This window comes from Osmerus mordax, chromosome 4 (genome assembly GCF_038355195.1).
Source record: "Osmerus mordax isolate fOsmMor3 chromosome 4, fOsmMor3.pri, whole genome shotgun sequence".
NCBI lineage: Eukaryota > Metazoa > Chordata > Actinopteri > Osmeriformes > Osmeridae > Osmerus > Osmerus mordax.
Window position 1 is genome coordinate 15306578 of NC_090053.1, and position 24965 is coordinate 15331542.

General features: G+C 42.0%; 1 protein-coding gene across 8 annotated transcripts in view; it reads right to left on the reverse strand.

Moving 5' to 3' along the window:
* Window positions 1–16772, reverse strand: part of LOC136941475 (anoctamin-1-like) — a 56713-nt gene extending 39941 nt beyond the window's left edge. For 2 of the 8 annotated variants that reach the window (XM_067233959.1, XM_067233960.1), the window contains exons 1-5: window positions 15851–16101; window positions 9179–9526; window positions 3771–3869; window positions 3312–3463; window positions 831–885 (exon numbers count right to left, since the gene is read on the reverse strand). In XM_067233959.1, the coding sequence (XP_067090060.1) occupies window positions 831–885; window positions 3312–3463; window positions 3771–3869; window positions 9179–9526; window positions 15851–15958 (762 nt within the window). In that variant the 5' untranslated portion in view covers window positions 15959–16101. Of the gene's footprint in view, window positions 1–830; window positions 886–3311; window positions 3464–3770; window positions 3870–5776; window positions 5854–9178; window positions 9527–11840; window positions 12017–15850; window positions 16102–16211 lie in introns of those variants that run through there. The other 6 variants (XM_067233957.1, XM_067233955.1, XM_067233954.1 and 3 more) reach the window with 6 other exon arrangements.
* Between the last annotated feature and the right edge of the window lie 8193 nt (window positions 16773–24965).

Here is a 24965-nt window from a genome sequence, read left to right on the forward strand (position 1 = left end):
TAGGTTGACAAAGTTTGGCTTGTGGGTTTTTTTCAGTTTAGTTCATATATTTTGTACATAGGCCTATACATTTTCTGTAATCTTGATTTGGGTGTTGACAATGGTCATTTACATGTGAAAGGATTGTAAAACTAGTTATTCAAGTAAATTGTAGCAAACCGTAGTCAACTTTAATCAAATAAAACTTAATTTCCCAACAACAAAATTGTGGTTAATGAAATTAATGAGTGGCTAGTAACTTTGGAAAACCACTAGCCACAGTGGCTGGTGAGCAAATTGTTTTATGTCAAGCGCTGATACCCGACAATACCTTTTAAAAAGCTCAATGTCACAAAATGTTTCAAAAATGTTTACATTCCCAGGCGGCTTGCCAGCAACAGACATTTTAGGGTTGTTTGTGATTTGGTCTTAGTGACTTAGAAGTCTTCTTGACCACCCCTAACCTTTGACAGATTTAGGGGCTGGTTTTAGCACTAAAACGCTTTGTGAAATACTCATAGAGTTGGAAATTAGGAGTCCTAAAATTAGGACTGACAATTTATTTTAAAGAGTTTCTCCTGAAAGGGCAAAATAGGAGCTATGTTTTGTCTTCAGATGTATTGTGAATACGGCCCCTGGACATTACCTACATGGCCAACAGGGCTAGACTTTCGTCTAAATAGTCGTTACTACAGGACATCAGATTTTCTATGAACCAATGTAACTGTGGCTTTGGATTGAAAACACTCATAAAACTTTCTATAGACAAAGTTAACAGTGTGTTACTTAATGTCTGCAACTGTGGATATTTAGAGTAAAGCGAGGTCTTTAAAGAGAGGTGCAGTACTTACAATGGAACTTCTTGTTTTACTGTCAAAGAAGGAGTCTCTGTCGGACAGATCAAACCTTTTGACAAAAGCCAGAAAAAAAGAAAGAAAGAAAGAAAGAAAAAGAGCAGAGTTTGAGTTGGTGAACACAGACAATCTAGCGTTAGATCAGCAGATGATAAACACTGTGGCAGGAGCTTTTATCCCATTGAGAGGTACTGAAAAACATCTAGAGAGGCTCTCAAGTCCCAGGCTGCCAGCTCCACCAACAGCCTCAGATGCCCTAGTCCTGGAGGGGTCACCCGAGGGAGAGGGGCACCCATAAGTGTTAGGGGGGTCACCCATGGAGAGAGGAGTGGGGGTACACACATTGGGGGGTGGGGGGGCTATTAGTATGTTTTAGTACACTAGGTATGGAGCAGGAGATTATTTTGCACCAGGGATGGAGTAGCATGTGGTCATAGCATAGAGCACTGAGATTACCCTCTCCATCCAATCTTTCAATATAATAGCACAACAACCACGATGGCATACCCTCACGGACGAAAATAACCCTGTTAAAGCTTCTGCTTTAACAGGGCTAAACCCCCCCCCCCTCTGTCCCTCTTTTCAGGAGATTGTATGTACCATTATGTATGCTGTTTTCCTCTTCAATAAACACTTGATAGTATTCCTTGATACTTCATTATCCACTGATATGACAACAATAAATTAATCAGAGAATATGAGGGCTTTCTTCTATCCTCAATATGTGTCATCAGGAATATGCCATATGTTGGAAACCATATGCCACCAGTTGGACGTGTATCTAATACTGCTTCAGGCAAGAAGAACTAAAGCAGAAACTAAATGTAAACATATGCATATTGTGTTCTGGGGGGTATTCGTCGTAGCTCGCTAAGCGGTTTAGCGAGCTAATTTTCAGGCTATGATAAAAAACGCCCCTCTTTTTGGTTCGTGGAAGCAACTTTCGATAAATCACCATAGTAACATCAATTAGCACTAACCTGCTCCAGAGCAGGCTAACGTAAGTGTAGCTGGATAAGCTTGCCACACCCCCAGAAAATAACATGGCAGCTCCCTTTTTGAGAGACCCAGTTGACCAAGGAGCTATATTTTAGTTCGATTAGCTTTCCATACCAATAGAGTTCTTTGCGATTGCCAATTAGATCCTTTATTTCACACGGATGAGTTCTTGTTTGAGCGATATCGATTCAGCCGACATGGACTCATTTATTTGCAAGACCTTCTCGGGCCGTACATTGCAAATATCACACGCTGCAGCAAGCTTTATGCTTTATTATGAGCTTATGCTGCTGTATGTGAATATGTAACGCTATGTTTTACGAAATGTCTTGTCTTATTTGTTGTGCCTGTACTTTTTATATGTTTCACTGTGGGAGAGTGGGAAACGTCATATCGATTCCTTTTTATGTCTTGACATGTGAAGAAATTGACAATAAAGCTACTTGAAACTTTAACTGTGCTTCAGACTGCATAGCCTTGAGGTTTTTTTGCGTCAGGTAGGCTATAGGCTACATTTTTATACAGTATAGGCGATGCAGAAAACATTGGCAAAGCCGCAGCATGCGTTGCTGTAAGAAAAGTGTACTTGGCGCTTAACCAGCTGATGAATCAATTCATCATATTACCTGGCCATGTCCCAGTCAATGACATCAAAGAGGGATTTACACATATGCCTACATGCATATACACATATATAGTACATGATATAAGCACAGTAGCCTACATATATCCTCATAATTGTCTATATTTCGTATCAATTAGATACTCTTTGGCCTTGTTTTTATCTAGCCTACTTATTCTGAAAGAGTTGAGATCATTATTTTCGCTAGCAAGATCTCATTCGATTTCCATTAAGCCTATACCAGCAGGCACAATTAAAGAAATGTGATCTGATTAATTGGGGTAATGAGGCACTTAAGATGAGCCTATACATTTCCCCAAAACTTTTGCATTTAGCTTATCGGCAATTTTTTACCAAGCTGCTTGTCTTGCTCTGGCAGCGGTGGCGGTGTTTGACTTAGCCATTATAATATATTGTCTAGAGACTCATTATAATAGTTTGCTCGGATGGCGAGAATAGCCTATCACCGCTCTTTCTTTGGTCTTTTCCGCCATCATACCGTTAGAAAATCACGGTTTTGGTGATCGACCTTTCCTGCCTTTTGAAGTAGGACGTGCACGTGCAATTTCCCTTATAAGTTTAGCCTGATTGAAATTAACCACATGATTTGGATGCGGATCAGCCGTTGACGAACCGATATTTGCTGTTCTCACTCATCTCGCTAATGTTAACGGGCTAAAGGGACCATTGATTAACTTAGCTTCAACCCTTACGACAAACGGGGCCCTGATATCCATCCATATGACCATGATATAATATTATTATGAAAAACACAAATAATACACATACTACTCCTACTACTACTACTAACATAAATAATAACAATAGTTATAATAATACATATTAAGCCCACTCACAGGTGTTGCTTTTCCCTGGAGAAGGTGTAGGACAGGTGCTTGATGTTGTGTGTCTGGGTCTCGTCTACATTGGGGTGTAGAGGTTCAGAGGCCTTGTTGATCAACGTGTTGATCTTCTCCAACACACTGCTGCCTTGCTTTATCTCATACACCTACACAACAACGACAACATCGAGATGAGGAAGACATGAAGCTGCATACAGCACCAAATACTGTACTATCAACATTATCAAATACCATATGCAGAACCAAATACTACTGAAGGCAACCATATGCATTTAACAGATCCATTTGCCCAAAGAGACATTCAGGGGGAATTTAAACCAGAAAACTCTTGATCTGTAGTCAAAGACTCCACCTCTGAGCTGTACTCATGTCCCAGCTCACACATTTTGATCATTCAGGACTATAGCAGCAGTAACGGGTAAGAGGTTTGTTATAAGCTTATTTTCAACATACTTTTTTCGTGGGCATCTTTAGCTTCATGAATTCCGCCTCGCGACACAAGATGTTCCAAGGAGCATGGATCTTCACAAAGCCAATACCAGGAGTCCTGCTCTGGATCAAAGACACAACAGTTTCTCTGCTTAACTTTATTGTTCACATATCTGTAGACATGATACTCTTTGATTGCATGTACAGTAAATACATACACTGTAGGCTTAATCATCTGGAGCAACAAACTTTAGTGTGTGCAAACAGGAGTTTTGTAAGGCTGGGTGTCAACCTGCCCCCACCTCTCATATGCTAAAATATGGGGTTGCTCGACAGGGTCTCAACTTGATGTGTAACTTACTGTAGCCTTGATTTATAATTGCTAATATATTGATAAGAGTGGGTCAAGATTTGGTCTGATTGGTTGTTCTTGTGTATAAAAGGAATTGCAAAGCATTGTTCTGTGGATTCTTGATCTCCTGAGACCTCCTCAGCTCTGGCTTGTCCTTGTACTCCTTCTCCTTCCTCACATCTTGCTTTCTATCTCTGGTTTACAATAATCATGGTAGCGTATATAAGTCAGAGTTAACCTTCATTTTGTTACATGCTTGCCTTGTAATTCATTGCATTCATTTGCAATGTTATAAAATGTTTATTTCATTTTAACCTTATAATAATAATAATAATTCATTTTTTATAGCGCTTTTCTAAATACCCAAAGTCGCTTTACAAGTGTGAAACCTTACTTTGACCATTCTTGCTCTGATTTAACCCATAGAGTCAATTAATTCCATTGGAATTTACATAATTTGGTTCATGTCACTGTTTAGTTTCCCATCTTCCTTTCAACCATAGGGGAATTAGTTTTGGTTGTTTGGCCAATATTTAACCCCCTACAGTTTCACAACAGGAGTCTTAATCAGCATCAATATTTTTAATACTGTGCATTCACTTGAGAAAATTACTAACCAATTCTAAAGATTTCTCTTAAAAGCGTATTTGAGACGTATACATTTTTTTTAAATGTTGTTTTATAAATACGATATGAACAAAAGAAAAGGATACGTGTATCGTTCAAGTTTTAGGGAGAATGACCTCCCCTAAGAGATAGATAAAGAGAAAGAGAGCGACTGTCAGACGTGGGAGGGCGAATGAGGAATTGCCGAGAACTGATGGCCGGCAAAGCCAATTGGAGAATGAGTGGAGAGTTGGTAAAGTGTCCTGGTGAGTTGTTATCATTTAACAACGCAGCAACGAGCGCTGGAGCTAGTCTACGAACAGCAGTGCATACAATAATGACACATATTTTTTTTTACTGTCAGTGATTAGCACCAAGTCAACGTTTTCTTTATTTCCAGTGACAGTGATCATGTCGTTAGTTCAGATAAGTACCGGAAAACTTATCTAGATCTAGAAATAGAAGCAGGGCTTCATTAACTTTGAGGCACTTGTCCTTTGGACAAGTAGACCTACATTGACGTTTCACTTGTCCATGCACAAAAGTCACTTGTCCGGGTAAAGATCATTTTATATATAGCGTTATATTTTTTGTGTTAACGTTAGCTAGCTAGCGTCGGCAGCTGTGTACCTAGCAAGCATTAGCAGCATTTGTATCGGTTAAAAATCAGCTAATATTCAACTGTAAAGTATACACCTTTTAAAGCAGAGGTTCCCAAACATTTCAGCCCACGACCACTAAAATAATGGTGCCAGTGACTCGTGACCCCCGCATCCACGGAGGTGGTTTACATATACGTGGGAGTAAAAATAGGCCCTGGACTTTGATCCAGACTGGCCCACCAGAACCGGCACCCATATACGCCACCACAGCTAATACCTGCTAATACATGCACATTCTATGTTTGATGTGATGCTAGTTCGGGAATTCGATAGTTCGATAGTTAATGCCAGCGCGCATTTTTTGGCCTTTATTTGAGCGCAGAATAGTTTTTGAGCTTTGTGTAAAATAAACATAGACGTCTTTCAATTGGTAAAACCTTTGTCTATTAATTTTTCAGCCCCACCCTTACGTTTCTTAGCCTGGTTTTCCATCGTTATTCTTCTCCCGGTCCTCCCAATGGCCAGTCCGCTACTGCGGAGCTGTGCCGCGGTGGTGGATTTTCAAGTCATATTATTTTTAATTCTCGTGCTGTCAGGGGGTGCTGCAGCACCCTCAGTATCCCTAGTTCCCGCGGCCATGGGTATTCCCTCTCCACTGAAATCCAAAGCTCAGCCAGTGTCTTGGCTGAGAACGCTGCCTATAACGTTCGGTCACTTGACAGTTCAACTAATTAGTAATGGGTCGTTCGCAAACGATCCGGCTCTAAGAGCCGGCTCTTGAAGGTGAACGTCGGGAGCTGGCTCGCATATCTGAAGAGCCGACTCTATTTTTAATAGATTAATACAGCCTATAAAAACTAAATTATTATGAAATAATGAATTTTTATTGTATTTAAAATAATTGACTAATTCAAAGAACAACAACAAAATACTTGTAAGCTTAAAGGCGCACACGATCATCCTCACATTCTGTTCCTGTCAATCCTGCATGAGGGAGGCCCGAGCCAACTCACAGTCAGAGAGTAGTCAAAACTCGGAAGAGAGCCATGACAAATCAATGCATTTTTTAAAGATATGTGGTTACGGTCGAGTATGATTTCATTTCATAATTTAATTCAAATTGTTTTCACACCTATCATAGTCAAATTCATAGTTAAAACATGTATTTTTTTAAGAGCCGTTCGGGAGCCAAAAGAGCCGGCTCTTTTTAGTGAGCTGAGCCATACGAGCCGGCTCACGAAAAAGAGCCGGAATGCCCATCACTACAACTAATGCGTCTTCCTGGTCGGATGGCAGATGGTTTGCCGTACTTACAGTGAATGGAAAATCAAAAGGCTGACGGATTTTTTATTTGCATGCATTAATTTAACTACTATTTTTAACTGGTTAAAATAAAAAATAAAATATGCTATTTCTAGTTGTTTTAAAATGTTCCTTGATTTCTGGAAATCATCTCGCGACCCCCACTTTGCGAACCACTGTTTAAAAGGAACCCTTGGTAAATCCGCCTCTGCCGGGTAGAATGGGAAGTTGTAGAAAAAATAAGTTAACACCAACATTTAGTGGCAAAATCCATTGTTTGGTCTACAAAATTATTTTAGATATAGTATAAGTTTAGCTAGCTTTCAAATACTGAGGATAGCCTACCGAAGTTTCGTTAGCCATGTCGTTAGCAATGCTCGCTAACGTTAGTTTACTAGCTGTATATAACATTTCTTGCAGCGCTGCTTGATTTACTGAAATTATTATGAAATGTTATTTTCTATTAGTCATTTTCCTACTTTAGCAAGTCACAGTATTTCCAAGCCCTGATAGTGTAACTGAAACGACACAGTAAATAATTCCTCTTTCAAGTAATAAGCCCCCGTTCAAGTGTTGAGCATTAAATTAGCTGCACTGTCTGTAGAGATCTTGGGACGAAGCCACTTTTTGGTGTTTTGTTAATGTAGAATTCAATAAAATAAACTCTGGCCCTGGAGGAAACCAGGCCTGCCATAACTCCCTGTGGTCCTCCAATGAGAGACAGTATCCGAGTAGATTCAACCCTGTGTTCTCCTCCCCAGGGGAATGTAACTATACAAACCTGATGGGCCGAGAAAACGCTGGGTTGCAGAGGTGGTTGAATCTCAATAAGATGAAACAAGATGCAACGCAACAATATGTGTGTGAGTGTGTTCGTTTAAGATCGGGCCATGGAGTCAGGTGGCTGAGCGGTGAGGGAATCGGACTAGTAATCCGAAGGTTGCCAGTTCGATTCCCGGTCATGCCAACTGATGTTGTGTCCTTGGGCAAGGCACTTCACCCTACTTGCCTCGGGGGAATGTCCCTGTACTTACTGTAAGTCGCTCTGGATAAGAGCGTCTGCTAAATGACTAAATGTAATGTAAATGTAAGATCGAGTGAGTGTTTGAATGTAAGCGTGCAAGTGTGTTTGTGAGTGTAGACATGCTGCTCCAAGATTGCAGTGGGGGTGAATGTTTTCTGAGTGATCTTCCATCTGGCACTACATGGTTTGCCAGGTCTAGAAGCAAGTGCCATACACACATGTATTATACAGCCCACAGAACTCATAAGTCCAATGCATACACATAATTTTTTATCAAGTCAGTGGTGATTTCCTAGCCAACTCTCTGTCATATTTCCTTGTCAACCATTTTGTTTTGTGAACCAGGCCAGTTCCCAAGATCTGTGGGGACTGGTGTGTGGGGGAGGGTAGAGTTATAACTCTATGACTGGCTTTGACAGGGGTGGGACTGGGCCAGGATGACACTTCTTAATAGCTGCTTTCACCCTCCCTCCCAGGCTGTGTCTGTCTGTTTGCCTCCCTGCCTGCTTCTCTGCCTGCCTCTCTCTGTCTCCTGTTTGCCTTCTGCCCTCCTCCCTGTCTCCCTCCTTGCCTCCAACCTGCCTCCCTGCCTCCCACCTACCTCCTTCCTGCCTCCTTGCCTCCTATGTAAAGAGATCCCTACTGGCAGCTGACATCTTGCCATCCTCAGCACTTGGAATTCTTGGATGGTCTCCGATTATTTCTCACTGAGTCAGGACATCAACAACATGGTAGGATGATAGGTGGTTGGTTTCACAACATATAAAATGTTTTTTTCTTGGTCATAATATATATATATATTATTTTTTTAAATCCATAAACAAACAACATTTAAAAATATGTTAAAGATACTGGGAACTGAACATTTAAGAATGTTAAATGCTAAAGTGCTTCACAAAAACAATTGTGGGAGTATAAAATAAACTACATAATCAACGATAGATTTCTGTGATGACTGAAGCCAGCACACACACCCTTGTCTGTGGCCAGGTTAAAAGGTTACCCCACCCCCTCTACACCACTATAGGCTGGTTTCAGCTAGTGCAGTGCCAAACCACAATGTATCTTTTGTGTAGGTGTTGAGGTTGGGGCTCCAGGGAAACTAGCTGAGCTCAGCTCATCAGACCACACCGACTGGGAACAATGAGGCAGAGGTGCAGCGGTGTGGCAGTGGAATGTACACTCTCCCCCTCTCTCTGCCTCTCTCACACTCTCAATCTCTTGCAGTGGCAAGCTAATGCTAGCAGTGGACAACTGCCCACTCCACCCCCACCCATGGAAAAACTGACTTTAACAACTGGGTGTTGGGTGTGTCCCAAAAAAATTATAGAGAGACAGAGAGAGAGACAGAGAGAGAAGAGAGAGAGAAAGATGAAGAGCATTAGAAAACAAGATATATAGATGAAAGAGAGAGAGAAAGAGAAATACAGAGAAAGACAGAGGGAGAGACATGAGGTTGGAAAAAGGAAAGAGAAAAATAAAATATGAAGAGAAAGAGAGGAGGGGGGCAGAGAGAAACAACAGGTGGTCAGAAAACCCAACTTACATCCTCCTCCTTCTCCAGCTCCAGACCCATTTCTCTCAGGTTGCCTTCAAACTCTTCTCTCCTGACCCTCTTATCATCCTCATGGCAGTCCTGGTTCTGGTCCTGGGCTCCAGCCTCGAGGTCACCTCCTCCGCGGGTGCCAGACGAGGAGGACGAGGGCGCATGTGCCCTGCCGCGTCGCAGGCTGCGTGTGAGGGCGTTGTCTGTGAGGCGGGAGGCCTGGCGATGCGAGCTGTGGGGCTTTTTGACCTGGTAGGAAAGGATGTAGTCCACTCTCCTCTCGCCGTCCTGGAAGTACAGTCCGTGCTGGCATCGTGTGTTCTGCTCTGGTGTGAGTGAGTTCAGGAGCTGGGGACAGAGGGGAGGGACGGGCATGAGAGAGGCTGGGGGCTCTGCCTGGATGTGTGTGTGTTTGTGTGTGTCTGAGGGTTGTGTGTGTGTGAGGGGCGCGGTTTACCGCGTGGGATGAGAGGGACCAGTGAGACTGCTAGAGGAGGTCAAGGTGGAACTGTGTTTGTCCCCCTGCATGTGGCTTATAGGGCTTTTTGGTGCCTTGGGGGGGAGGGCAGGGGTATTGTGGCCAATAGCAAGGCAGGCAGGATGGAAAGGTTTCAGAATACCAGTCTAAGTTCATCCAGTTTTCTGTGTTATATAAATCAACACGGGACTATTCATTAACATAGCATTACCTGGACACTCTGTTTCCTTCTTGTCATTTTCCTGAGTTCTGATGGCTACTTGGACACTTTGATTAGTTTCAGCTGACGTAGCTAATAATGTATTATGAATTGTAAGATTATTTGTGACGTGAGTCATATTTGTGTGTCTGATCCGGTTTTGTCAGGTTAAGTCTGGCACGTGGTTGGAATGCCAGGACAGATGGGCTTATCTACAATCTACTAATAGATCAATATCCGGCTGGTTTGACATCAGATCATTTTGATCATGCTAGTTTAGAACACTTCTGGAATACTTGTCTGATATAGAGACATTCAAATTCATACAAGATGTTCACCCCGACAAAGAGGCTGACACAAGCGTGCTATTGTGTGTATGTATGTTTGTGAGCTCTCAGTTTGTGTGCGTGTTATAGTGTCTGTGTGTGATTGTACAGTGTTATATGTTAAATTCACGCAAGGAATGCTGAACACTAGTATCCTTTTATGCAGTATAAAACATTTACATTTAGTCATTTAGATCCATACATAAGGTTACATCCTTAATTTCTCTAACATGTATGAGTGGAGTCATGAGTATATGGCTGTGTACGTTTAACATTTGGACATTTGAAGCTGTGTTTTCAACAGCATAGCTGACTGACGGTGATCCTTACAGGTCTGGATTATTGAGGTCAAACCACCACCCTCTGCCTCCATACCGTCTACCACATCAACATACTCTGAATGGCAGTACTGTATTATCACTTACAATAATATTGTCCAATATCCCTGCAGACTGTTTTCCTAACAGCGACCCAGCTGATTTTCTATTTTAGTCCCATATGTAGCAAAGTGGTCCGACCCACATACACTCGATCCAATCACTACGACCTAATTTGACAATTCCACATTCTGTCTCTATGTGATGAGCTAGGGAAATCTCAGACATGCTATTCCAATCACGGTCTCGGGGGGCAACACAATGGGACTGTGCAGTCTGTTGATAATCGTGAGCTTCAGACTCTGCACATGCAGTGTTTCTGTTATGTTGTTAACGAGTTCTCAATTTTCTATTCCCTCATGAAATACAGCCCCCACCCTGGATATAATGATTCAAAAGAAAAGAACGTTTGTGGTTGAGGTCTGCAACCTCTCTCAGAAGTTCAAGGGCCGCATGTAGCAAGTTGTGTGTTTTTATGAGCTGACTTAGTCAAGAACGTGATAAGATGATGGAGTTCAGACTGCATGCTCTATCTAACTTCCCCTCTGCCCTTCATCACTGAAGCAGTGTGTCAGGGCTGCCTGTGTCTCCTTGTGTGTGTGTTCCTCAATGAAGTGTATGTATCAGGGCATTCTGTATGTGTCATTGGAGTTTGTATGTGTCAGTGGGGTCTGTATGTCAGTGTAGTCTGTATGTGTCAGTGGAGTGTGTCCATGTTGTGTTTGTGTCTCAGTGTGGATCATGGTGTTTGTGTCTCAGTGGAGTGAGTGTGTGTATGTGTGTGTCAGTGCTGAGGTTAACTGAGGAAATAGCGCATAGGAGCAGTGGTGTAGTCTATAACAAGTAGTGGGCAACCTACCAAGCCCCCCACCTCCTCGTGATACCCGCACCCATGTATCACTGCTCATTTTATAGTGGGCTATTTAGGAATACTTTTGGGGGAAGCAATGTATGCCTGCGTATCACGTAGACTTCATCACTGTATAGAAGGTAGAGGTCTACCATTTGGCCACTAAGCTTATACAAACATTATGGTAAACCTCTGGCAAACAGATAAAATATTGTACAAACAAAGCATGACTTATTTAGCACATCAATGTAGTGTGTGTTGATGTTCTAAAACATAAGAAACATGCACACACATAAACGCATACAAACTCACATAGACACTCACACGTATTTGCAAACCCACTGACTGTATATACAAACACACATACGCACAACTGTCCACACAGACACATACACACGCACACACCCAAACCTTCTCGGACATTTCACTCACTTCAAATTTGCCATGAAAAACCACATCCTTGAGGAAGTGCCGGGACTTGCTGGCTGAGCTCTGAGACAGAGGACTCCCTGGGATCCGCTCTGCTTCTCCTGCCATCTTCCCATCACTCGCGAACACCGCACAAGACTAATGCTATTAAACACAACTCAATCTTTCTGGCTGCCTCTATCATTCCCTCACTCTGTCTCTGTCCTCCCTCTCTCTTTCCCTCACTATCTCACTCTACCTCCCTCTCTTTTTCTGCCTCTCTCTCCCTTGCTCTCTCTTTCCCTCCCTCTCGTGTCCATGAGAGTTAACTAAGCCCAAACTCTTTCCTGCTGGATCGTCTTGTTACTTGAGACGCCGTCTGAGAAGCCACAAGCTAAAATTAGACAGAACTATAAAGCCTTGATCCAAACTACTTCAAGGTGCCCTCTCTCATCTCTACTTACATATTAGCAGCAATAACATGCCTTCTGTTTGACACTGAAAGGGAGCACTAATGACGCAGGGGTCACAGCCTTACTTGTAAACTATATACAAGCTACACAAACATTTAGGATGAGGCTCTCAGACAGGGAACATCCCATCCCACCAAGAAAAGCACCACTTAAAATGTGTCACTGACACAATACCAGGACCAGATAGGTCCCTCTAATACTTGGAAAGCATCTACGAGTAATCGTTTGGGGAAAGGCTGGACTGATCAAGACAATGATGAGATCCCTAAAATGTCTTGGATTTATCTGGAGAAAACATCAAATACATATAAATGTGGACAAATATTGTTTATGCAGAATCCTTCTCAGAAACAATCGATTCCCCCATCTCATTTGGATATGAGAATGAATGGGCGGGAACAGTTTGTTATTTCGGACAAGGCAGAAGTTGCAGGCTTCATGAGTGAACTAAAAGTAAAAAAAAAAAAAAAGGCATCGGACAAATGGACTCTAATGTAATCCTGACCCTGATGACAAACTCTACCCCTACCCTAACCCCATCCTCAACCCTAACCTTAACGCTAACCTAAACCCCAACCATAAACACATGTCTCATTTGGGTCCCTAGATCTTCAGCTAAATTTTCAACCCAATGATCATGCATGCACACTTGAAACTACAATTGACTCCTTAAACCTTGAGGGAAGATGACATAAAGATCAGTACAATTAACAGAAAAACGAAATTATGAATGAACTCAACTAAATTTAGCAAAATGACAAAATAGCAAATGGGTTGCATACTGAAAGGGAAGTGTGAACTTAACAAGAAAAAAACCCTTTAATATTACATTACCCTGAAAAATAGCATCTAGGGTCTAATTTATTATAGCTTTATAGGAGTAAAAAAATACAAAGCTAACAAATGCAGGCCCTTGTACAGCAGCAGCCAGTGCTGTCCCTGAGGACAACATGTGTCAGTCTGTTCCGAGCAGGAAGCAGGGTCAAAGTTCATTTCTCACTGGGAACATAAGGATGTGGTCTTCACAGCACTCCTCAGCTCTCAGGATGAGGTCATATCTAGTCTCACAAATCAGACTTCTCTGATTGAAGTCTAATCTCTGTATCGAGAGAGATACTTCTGGGTTCTGACGTTTGGTCATATCCCAGATCATCCGTCAGACACGTAAAATGTGTATAAATTCAGTGAAGTCCAGGGACTCAAACTTGACAGCTGGAAACACCTCTAAAATTGGAGAAACTGGAAAAACCTCTACCTCATCTGATGCCGCAGCCTTATGCCAATCCTGTGTGAGCATAGGACTTCACATGAGCAGGGATCAAACGCATTTCCCGGTTCACAGAAAAAGAGGACATCTTTGTGATCTGGACATGAGCATGTTAGCATGGCCTGTCCCAGCCTGGTTATTTCATCACAGTGGGAAGACCTACGGTAGCTCCCACTTTTGAGGTCTACCCTAAACTTCCTTCAGACCAGGGGCCTCATGTATAAAGGATTGCGCAGCTTTCATACCAGAAGATGGCGTACGGCCAAAACTCAAAAAAGTACGTACGCACAGAAATATTCACATGTATAAAACCGGTCGTACGCCAGGTCCTGCTTACCTTTGCTTTATAAATCACAATCAATGTGAGATTGACAGCACGTGAACGAGCCACTGACCCCGTCTTGCCTCCTCCCATAAATGAATATGCAGATCAGGGCCGGATGCAGCCTGCTTTGACTGGGGGGGCAGTGAACATTTCTGGAGGGGCATCATGATTACGGAAGGGGGTCGTATAAGTTTTTATATAACCATTATGTTATCATTTTTGAGTCTGTTTAACGATCCGAGTGTTAATCAGGCACGGAGCCAGACGTTATACACATTCGGGGCTTAACCCAAACCCATGACATATCCTGGGTTTGATGTGATGCTGGATAGGATAGGATTTGGGGCATTCATTTGAGTTTAATATCCCTTGTCGCAGGGGCAGTAGTAGATGGTTTGGGTACCATCTACTGGATCCGGCCCTGATGCAGATAGCCTATAAATGCGCTCCTGAGGTAATTTCTTTGTCTGAATTAAAATGTCTAAACACAAAATAACAATTTCACAGACTGTGAGATCTAGGTTCTAACAATAGAGGTGGAGGCGAGAAAATGTGACCTGTTTGTCGGTCTGTCATCAGGCATTAGCAACATAAGAAAGTCGGCGGAGAAAACTGTCAGGCGCATGCGCCCTTTCTTTTTTTACCTGTAGCACTTTGAGATTTAGCTAAATATAAAGTGCATTACAAATACAATTATTATTATTATTATTAAAGGGCCGTAAATGCTGTGGGTTCGGAGAACCGGACCATGGCAGAAATTAAGAAGAAAAGGTACGATGTAAAACTCGAAATTAAGAAACGAGTGGTGGCGCATCATAACAGCATGATTTCCTTAGTGAATTTGTCGTTCGTTTGACACCCTCAAATTTGACAGAAGTTATTAAGGGGTGGCGGATTAAACAGTAGCCTATATAGAGCTAGCAATTCCCGTTTGGGTTTTGGCATTTTGATGTGATCATCCACATTAATGAAAAAAAAAATGAAGAAAATAAATGAAAGTGTGATTTGAATAGTCAACGTCATAGACGTATGACAGTAAGTGGAAACTTTTTTTTGTAATGTTTGGTGAGTTTCGGCACTTTTCAGTTAGAATTTGCCATGTTACAGAGCCAGACAAGACTTTGCGGACGGTCCGCACATTCTCACGTCTGCTCAAAAGTTTCCGTGACGGCCCGCACATTCTCACGTCAAGTAAATCTTTATACATAATAATAATAATAATTCATTTTTTATAGCGCTTTTCTAAATACCCAAAGTCGCTTTACAAGTCTGAAGACAAGCAAAACAAGACGACAGTAAAATATAAAGACAAATGATTGAACAAAACAGACAAACAGAACATTATATAGAAAAACTAACATATAAGTCTAATATACACACATCACACCGTGTGCGTGAAAACCAGCGTACGCAAGCTTTTTGTGCGTACGCAACGTTTATACATGAGGCCCCAACTGTCTGGGTCCAGAAATACCCCCAACATATTCAGTAACTGCAATTAGAGTTCAACTAAGGACAGAGGGGAAAGAGAGCCAAGAGAGCCGATGTTTAATGTCAATGTTTAAATTTAATGCTGTAAACTTTTGTCTGTGTGCCAACTGGTATAAACTCTATACAGGGGGCATTACTGTGTGTATTTAAGTGTATGTGTGTGTACAACACATCCATTGTCTAATTAATTGGGCCTAAAAAGAGGTTGTCAAACCGAGAAAGAAACAATGACAATACCCTCACTGCTCTATACTTGTCGTCTCACACAAAGTCACAAGTAAAGTTCCAACATTACAGGAATTTTTGAGGTGGGAACTCTATAAGAATTTGGGGGAATCAATAGGAATTTTCCACTGTCAACAGTGGTTCCACTGTACCGGACCCATTCCAGGAATTCCATTCCCAACATGCTGCCACCGTGCCACTCTAGACACCATGCCACCACTCTACCTCCATGGGCACCACGGGGACCACTTACTATAGGTTCCTGCTGGACATATCCTATATCCTCGATGCCCTTGATGTTGATAATATCAACTTCTTTCTCCTTGCCAGGCACGTGGGTGTATACCACAGTCTTCTTCATGGCTCTGAGACTCTCAGCTGGGAAACTGCTGGACCAGGAATGCTTTACCTGTGGCTAAAAAACAACTGGGTCAAGCTGGGGTAAAACACATCAGTTCACACATACTTTGAGGTGAGGAGCCTCATTCTCTGAAGTGAAACTCCTTCATAAGACATACTGTGCATATGTACATATTTCTGTACAAATAAATAGGAATGATATTTGCATTAGTGCATGTCATTAGTTAGTAAAAATAGTATGCAGAGCAGCTTACCTTCTTTCCTACTGAGTGAATGCTACAAAAGGCTTTCTCTCCCAGACACTAGTCTCTCCTTTTAACAAGACAGGTATGTTGTGTCAGTGGAGTGACAGAAACACAGTATCGACTCGGATCATGTGACTCACTGTTCTCTAACCCTATTGGCCAGATAACTCTGGTTGAGGGAACACCAGGAAGTCCTCCAAAGATGGTTTCCTGTTTCAAGCATTCTGGGATCAAAATAGCAGACGTGAGTAAATTAACTAATGCCTATGAATAACAGTGTTGTTCTTGTCCTGTACATCCCTCTGGGGCCCCAACCTCCAAATGAACACACACTCCCCAACAATTAGGGTAAGGAATAGTGCATGCAGAAATCTGCAAGTTCAAAACTGCTCTCATCAAGCGTCATTACATTTTACTTTCACAGTTTTAGGGGGCGACTGTCAAAGTCCATGGGAAGAATTATAGCTCCCTGAGATCCACTGAGCAAAGGATATATCTAATTCAGGGCCATGTGTCAAAGTTATAGCTGTAATTCAGCATATGCCAGGCTGACAGCAACAGATTGATGGTAGTTTATGAACAACGTCATGCATAGGATCTGGTACAGAAATACGCATGGAATGTGGCCAAACACAAAAAACATTTAAAACATACTGCAGACTTGCAAATGTTTTTGTGCAGTATAAAATGATCTGCTGCACTTAAAAGCCATTTTTTTATGTTGTTTTGGATAAAAGCAGTGAATAAATGTAACTGCGAACGTAAATTTACAACAGACCTGAGGAGTCTGGACAAATTGTTGTGACATATCGTCACTTAAAAAAGTTTTTTCACAGGAACGCAGCCTCCCTCCTTCCTCATCTGTCAGTTGGCCATGTAAGTCATGCACAGTAATCTAAAAACAAACATCTTAAAATAGTGTGTGATTTTTTGTTTGTTTATCATTGTCATCCAGGATGAGGAGAGCCTCCTAAACTACCTTCTCCATTTGTAAAATGATCCTTCTTCATCACTGAGCTGGTCTGAGCAGTCTCCTTAGACTGGTGGTTGGGATGTGTGTGTGTGGGCTGAGGGGGTGGGGGCTGAGGGGGGCTCATCTGAGACTCCCCAGCTGAGGCGCTGTTTATTTTTCAGGTTCACTGCAGTATGTGAAATGCTCTTTGGACTCTGGTGAACCTCACCCGGATGGTGCTCTTCCTCCACTCTGAGGAGGGGGGGGTTGTGTATCTTCAGCCAGCATAGCCTACCAACCCCCCAAACAGCTGGACCCTATCAGGTCCCTCTTGCTGTGACTTGGGGCTCACTTCTGTGCGACTTGCAATTCCCTGTTAGCTTTAAACCACTGGGCTTCAGTCCAGTTGTGAGTTTGGTAGTTTAAATAAGCAGCTCCATGGATTAGAGGGAGTCTCCGTGGGAATCGATGGTTGAACAAAACAAAAAAACTTCAGAGAAAGAAAAAAGATGAATTTCCTCAGTTCTAATATTAGTACCGTATCTGTGGAATTTGGACACGCAACTCCAATTAATATCAAGTTGACATTATGTCAACCATAGGGGATTTACAAAGCCTCCCATGAAGGACAACCAAAGTGGTGTGAAATTACAAAGTATATACAGTACAACCACATCTTCACAACTCACATTACATAAAACACAATACACACTATTCTCCATTACCGCCTATCCACAAAACTGTACACCGTTTGGTTGATGAGTAATGCTTTATGGCTATCCTAAAACACTGTAGGTCTAACTGGTATGGTTACCTGAAACAATGCTACGTCTCAGATGGCTACTACCTGAAACACTGTTACTGTAACTGGTCCCATGGGTACTAGGTCTACCTGAAACACACAGTACAACTTACAGGACAGTTTCTTAAAGGAGCGAGAGAGTAGGGTGGACAACATTAGCTAACATTCATAGTTATGTTAGGGCTTCAATAGTAAAAAAAACATAAAACTGTTTATAATTTTATTTTTACAAAAAATATGTTAAATACCGTTCCCTCAATCTCTTTAACTTCGGAGCGCTCGCCTTGAAGCCTCCCTGGTCCAGATAGGACAACCTCCTGACATTAGCCCACTGGGTCCCCTCAAAATAACACTTCATCAATGCTTCTTTGCAAGACAGGTTTCTCACAATGAAAATCAGAAACCTGTAAATAAAAGGCTTAGTGTTTAAGTAGACCTGGTGCTTAACAATATAGGGACAATATTTCATAGTCCTTATATGTAAAGGTAAATGAACAATATCATAGATAGGCTAACACACAAAAACCTATAACTATTAAGCTATCCTAGCCCATTAGTGTTGATCAAATAAATAATTTAATTTAATATGCTCAGGGCACGTAGCCTACGTATAGCCTATAGCCTACCCATCAACCAGAGTGACACAAGCAGGTGAACGTTTCCGCAACTGGAAACCGGAAACTCATCAGGAACTTCGGCTACTGCCCGCTGTCAAGCCTACACCTTTGATTCGGAAAGGTCTTCCCCTAACCAACTAGATCTCACGCTGAAACGTTAGATAGGTATTAGGCCTTTAGGTCGTTCACCTCGCGCCAGCTATTCAAAGCCAGCTAAGCAGGCAATGACAAAGCGGTAATTTATTTATTGGGTGTGCTCAAGCCTTCGGCGAGAGCACAACCTTTGTTCTCTCACATATATATTTATTTATTTATTATTATTATTTATTTTCGCCCCCCTAAGGATCAGTCAATATTTGGACTACATACACAACGGCGGTGTCAAAAGGTTCGTCTTGGTAGCGATTGCGTTGGTTGTATTTTTATTTACTTTCCGTTGCATGGTTTAAGTAGAAATTGCATTTTTGTGGCGAAAAGTGAAGCTAACGGTGGCTAATTTGCTAGCCACAGTCACTGACGTTACTAACGTCACTACGTCACTAACGTCACGAAAACACGCGTGACTACCTGTAGCAGAACATTTGTTTCACATCTGTTAACTTGGGGGATAGCTAGGCTAACTATAGCTTTACTGCAAGGCAGCTGCAGGAACGCCACAAGCAAAGAGGCCAGGGTGATAACTATTTACTCATTTTACTTTGTGATGTGAAACACAATTATGAAATGTAATGTACAATATTAGCTGATATTATTAAGGAAGTAGGCCCACATCTACTTTTGGAAACGGTAGTCTACTATTTCACTGAAGCATTAGCATCATGACATTAGCCTCTGTTGCCCGGGCAACACATACTACAGTGGTCTATGATGCATCTGTTTTCAATCTTTAAAATAAACATTCCTCACAAATACATTTTCGTTGTAGGATTTATTATGACATTACATTACAAGTTAACGATTTGTGGGTGAAATTATCATTACCTGTGGTTTCAAACCAGTGTTGCTCACTGCAATGCTGTAGCCTACGCGAGACTACAAAAACATCTACACAGCTGTAGGAAGTCAAACGGCGACAGAACATGTTCGGCACTCCCCTTACTTAATCAAAAGTCTATCTAACTACTAACCTGAACTTCATTGCCACAGCCTAAACGTTGCCAATCTGTTCATGAAAATAATTAATTTCAGCCTAAACCGTACAACGGAACGTTAAATCCAATTCAACCAACGCAATCGCTACCAAGACGAACACAGCAGTAGTCTACTAGTACTGTACCGTAGTAGTACAATTTACCGGGGCAGCTTCTCCACACAGGGCTATATCGCATTTTGCGCTGTTACTGACAATGATCGCTACCAGTGAGCTTTTTATGAATGAGCAATTTTCCACTAAATAAATGTCAAGCTTATTTACGTTTTGGGGGGCATATTTTCAGTTAGCAGATGGGACTGTCTGAATCGCGATTCCATCTTCTACTGCCGGGTAACGTCGTAGAATAATCTTCAAAGGGGGTTCTTTATTAATGAATGAATGCAATGAGTAGGCTACATGCCTGAAAATATCACGAGAAGGGAAAAACTTAAAATGACGTTTAAGTCATAGAGATTAGGTCCATTTTTACACCGGTCTGCCAAATTTATTCGTTTTGATTCAACGATGAGGCTGCCTCTTGCAGGGGAAATGAGAAGACATCTATTTCATTCTACACTTCACTCGTATTTTCAGTTGTAAATGAGCAGCAAAAAAAAATGCCTTTAAATCTATTTAATCTTTATAAATAATAAGTATGCATTTTCATATAAAATATACATAAATCAGTTGTAAAAATGTCATTCAAAAACGGACCCCTGTGCAACCGACGCAAGCAAGCACACCCTACAATTTCCCCAGAAATTGTACCCTCTCTAGTTATGGTTGTTTCTCGAGCTTCATTCTGTACACACTAGGCTAATCAAGGCTAATGTGACTTAATGTGCATTTTTAAGTGTTGAATCCGAAGTGTGCACCTGCGTCCTTCTCCATGCAAATTGTCTCAGTAGGAGAGCAACAATTAGTAAATTGTCAATAAGACCCCAGATTAACCGCTTATAACACAACTATTTATATCTACCTATTCCTCTCATTTAACCTACATTTTGAAGCGCAACATAAAACAAGAGATATTTGTTACTACAGGTTGTTGAATGAATTGATTTGTAAAGTTTCCTTGGTCATTTCAATTCGGTCGCTTGCAAATCCAAGACGTATTTTATTAACGTGGTTGTGCATTAGGCTAGATCGAATAATTATGCTTAAAATATTTAAGCCCACCAAGGGTTAGTTAACAATACAGTTGTCTCCGCACGTCATTTAGTTTTAGCCAGCAAATGTATAGGCTACAGTAGGCTAAAAGAGGAGAAGGAGGTGTTAAAACTTGTACCTGGAATTGGTGCGAAGGTGTAGAGATGTCTAAAAATCGGTGACCCTACACAGGTGATTTAAATCCATAATAACAATCGACTCCAAACTCTTGCTGTTGGGGACCGTGAGCGCGCACTCTTGCTAACCAGTGGTGCAACCCCTAGCTCCTTGAGTCGGGCGGGTGGAGTGTTGGGGGAGCGGAGTGTAAATGTCTATGTAGGTCTGAGTCTCTAGCACTTCACCGTCATGTCTCGTCCCCTTTTTTTCAATGATTAGTAAAAATACATCCTTTCATCATATTCTTAACGACGATAACGCCCACCGAAACATGTGGAAGTTATTCTGTGGATTTTTCATCTAATTCCCTGAAGCATCACTAATGACTTGCTCAGGTGAACTCAGGATAACCACAAGTTAGGCTATAGAATACTGTACAATAAAATGTAAAGCGATTTGTGATGTTAGTATTTTTTTCATTTAATTTTTAAATTGTATGCTATTGTAGCCGAGGGTTTTATATATATTAGTTAAACTTAGGTTTGGGTTTAAAAGAAGGACACGGGCTTCCAATGCCGGAACCAAGACGGCACTGCACGTCTCACTTTAATCAACTCCACAGAGAGAGACCGACAGAACCAAACCCCCCTTGTCACAATAAAAGCCCACAACAAAATACCTTACATATTGCCTATATAACGTTGATATGGATCTATCAGAGAAAACTATTTTCTACAGGTGAACTATGAAGAAAGATTTATAGTCTGCAATTGTGTGCGTGTGTGAATGTGCTCTTGTTACATGATACTCTGATCCGAGTAGATTCCCTCTAAAAACAAGCGGAACACCCTCTTCTCTCATGTTCAAACAGGATGGAGACATTTCAAGTTAAGTAGTTATAGCATTTAGCACAAGCTCCACGCATTGAATGTCAACCAAATAATATAATTTGCTTATTGCGTAAGCAGCATTATAGCATAGACCAGACAGGTGACCAGTTGAAGTCATACGGAGAAAATTAGCAAGGAATTTGAAGTTCAGGCCATGGTTTTGTTGCTCAAGTCCAAGGCAGTCCCTCAACGTAACTTAAAAATGGACTGAGAGTTAATTAACTGTACATATACAAATTGTAATCTAATCATAAGGTCATTCAATCGTTACCATATAGGCTATGGTAATTAAGTTATCTATGGTTATTAAATTAGGTATCAATTAAGGCACTTTATAAGGGTCTTTTGACAGTTACGTTATTCAATTAATTACCAGAGCAACAGGGACTCCATGATAAGTTTTCTTGAGTTTGATTTTTCCTTTTAAGTTATGGCTAAACATATATATGAGGTTAATAAGGGGGAGGAGGGAAGGGACATGAGAGATGGAGGAATAGAGGGGGGATGAAGGGTTAGGGGAGAGATTTAGGGATGTAGGGACTGGAGAGAGATGGAGAGATAGAGGGACAGGGGAGAGATGGAGGTATAGAGGGATGGAGGGACAGGGGAGAGATGGAGTCATAGAGGGATGGTGGGATAGGGGTTCAAGGAGTGGGTATGAAAGAACTGGGGAGGGATAGATGGATGACATCGTGGGAAGTGGTCATAGTTTCCCATCCTGCTCTGCTGTGGTTCTCTGCATCTCCCATCCCTCCACATGCAGCGTGGCCGCCCCAGAGGGCTCCGATGGCCTGGTCTGACCACTTCCTGCGACCTTCACAGCCACTTCCTGTTGCCTCCCATCAACAACACCTCACTGAAACCTTGCCTCTAGACCAAAGCCCTGCCTCCAGCCTCCTCACTGGACAGCCCAGAACAGAGCTGAACTCTATGTTGTTACAGCCAGATGACACTTTGTTTTTGTTGTTGTTGATAGTAGCCTGGCTCTGCCCTCCTACGTACTTCCACTCAATTTTGATTTTGCTTCTGTACTCTGTCAATGAGGTAAGTAAGTCAGATGTCTCAGGTTAATTTTCTACCGGCCAATCAGCGAACAGACGGAGTGGCTGTCGTGCGCTAGTTTGTGTTGTAGTTCCGTAATGGCGGCGGAGAAAGATGCGAGCGAAGCCCTTCGGTCCGTTGTGGCAACGCTGCCGAATATCCATAAGCTAAAGCCAGAGCAAGAACAAGTTTTGCTGAGTTTTGTTGGTGGCCATGATGTTGTGGCCCTCCTCCCCACGGGGTTCGGGAACAGTTTGATTTTCCAGCTACGGCAGCTAGCTCTGTTACAGTAGTGGTGAAGGAATTGGCTAAGCGAACGCTAGCGATTGGTTATGGCAGATCAGAGTGGCTCTGGGCAGATCCAATAGTTATAAACTTCAACAGAGTACCCGCCTACAAGGAAGTCAACACTTGTCAATGGAGCGAGGCCAGACTCTCTGTACAAATGAAATGTGCGAGAGTCAGGCTAACATTTAAGTATCAAAAACAACAAAAAATTAAGTGCGGTCTATTTATAGAAATAGCTGAGAAATACAGTGTGTATTTTTTATCAACCAGAGTTGATCAACCAGAGTGACACACTAGTGTTTATTTTCTATCAACCAGAGTTGATCAACCAGAGTGACACAAGCAGGTGAAAGTTTCCGCAACTGGGAAAACTCAGCAGGAACTCCGGCTACTGCCGCTGTCAAGCCGACACCCTTAATTCGAAAAGGTCTTCCCCTAACCAACGTTAAATCCCACTGAAACGTTAGATAGGTATTAGGCCTTTAGGTCGGTCACATCGCGCCAGCTATGCAAAGCCAGCTACGCAGGCAATAACAAAGCGTGCACGGTATTTCCACAAATAAGGGCTAGTTATTGTCTGGGATGACACACTCTAAGTGTCACACTGTAGCTGCAAGATAAATACCTTTAAACAGTGATTAGCCAGAATGTACTGGTTGTTGGTTGGCTCAGCAAACTGCACTGATAAAACTACTTGCTGCCCAAGGAACTGTTCAGCCACATTCAAAAGCAAACAGGCTGGTGGAGTGGTCAGTCAGCAGACGAGAGCATGATGAAGGATTGAACTCTGACCCTTCTGTTTGTTTTCCAGAAGTCTTTAATTCAGTTCCTGGGAGCCCAGGATGCTATATATAAATCACTAATTAGTTTCCTTTTTTTTGAGAATCAAAACCATCTGGTGTCTGAACTGATGGCGTGGGATCATTGTGCTGGATGATCGTTTGTTTGTGAAGTGAGGAGACATGTGTAAGTCACACACACAAAAACAAAATGACACATAACACAAAAACATTATAAAATTTCTGTCTCTTGGTGGAAGCCACCCTTCATCCCCCTCTCAATTCATCTCTCATTCCCTCACAAATCCCTACTGTATACCCAAGATGTCTCATATGTTTTCTCTCACTCTACCCATCTTTATTTCCCTCTGTCCATATCTCTCTGTGTCTGTCTTCCCAGGGGAGGAGAGCTCATTGGAGAGGACCCTCAAACAGCTGGATGTGGATGCAGGAACACACAGAGTGTTCTGGCAGAGTTCAGCAGAACCCAGGGGACGACAGGGGTCAGAGATTACAGAGAATGACCGACACTGTTGTGACTTTGTGACCACCTCCTCATGCACACATACAGACCCTTCAGCAACACAAATCAGACAGGAATCCCTTCCCAGCAGCTGTGACCAAAATATTGTCTGTGTGTGTCTGGAGGTACAACCAAACTGGTTTATGGCCATGGTTCAGTCCTCATTTTAATTATTACTAGTGCAAAGTGCCCGTGATGCAGTTGGACATAGTGTCCTTGATTAAATTGGTGGCACACACACACACAGATTCTTGGAATGATAGATAGGGCACTGTGGTGTTGCACGGTATACTGACATTTCTGTACTTTTGATACCTTTTTTGGTGGCCAAGCCGCAAAGCGGCGAAGCCACCTTAAGGGTTTCTACCTTTTCTTATAATTAGGATTCCTCCGTAAGGAGGAAACCTATTGTTATTGTTAGTTTTATTAGGATTCCTCCGTAAGGAGGAGACCTATTGTTATTGTTAGTTTTA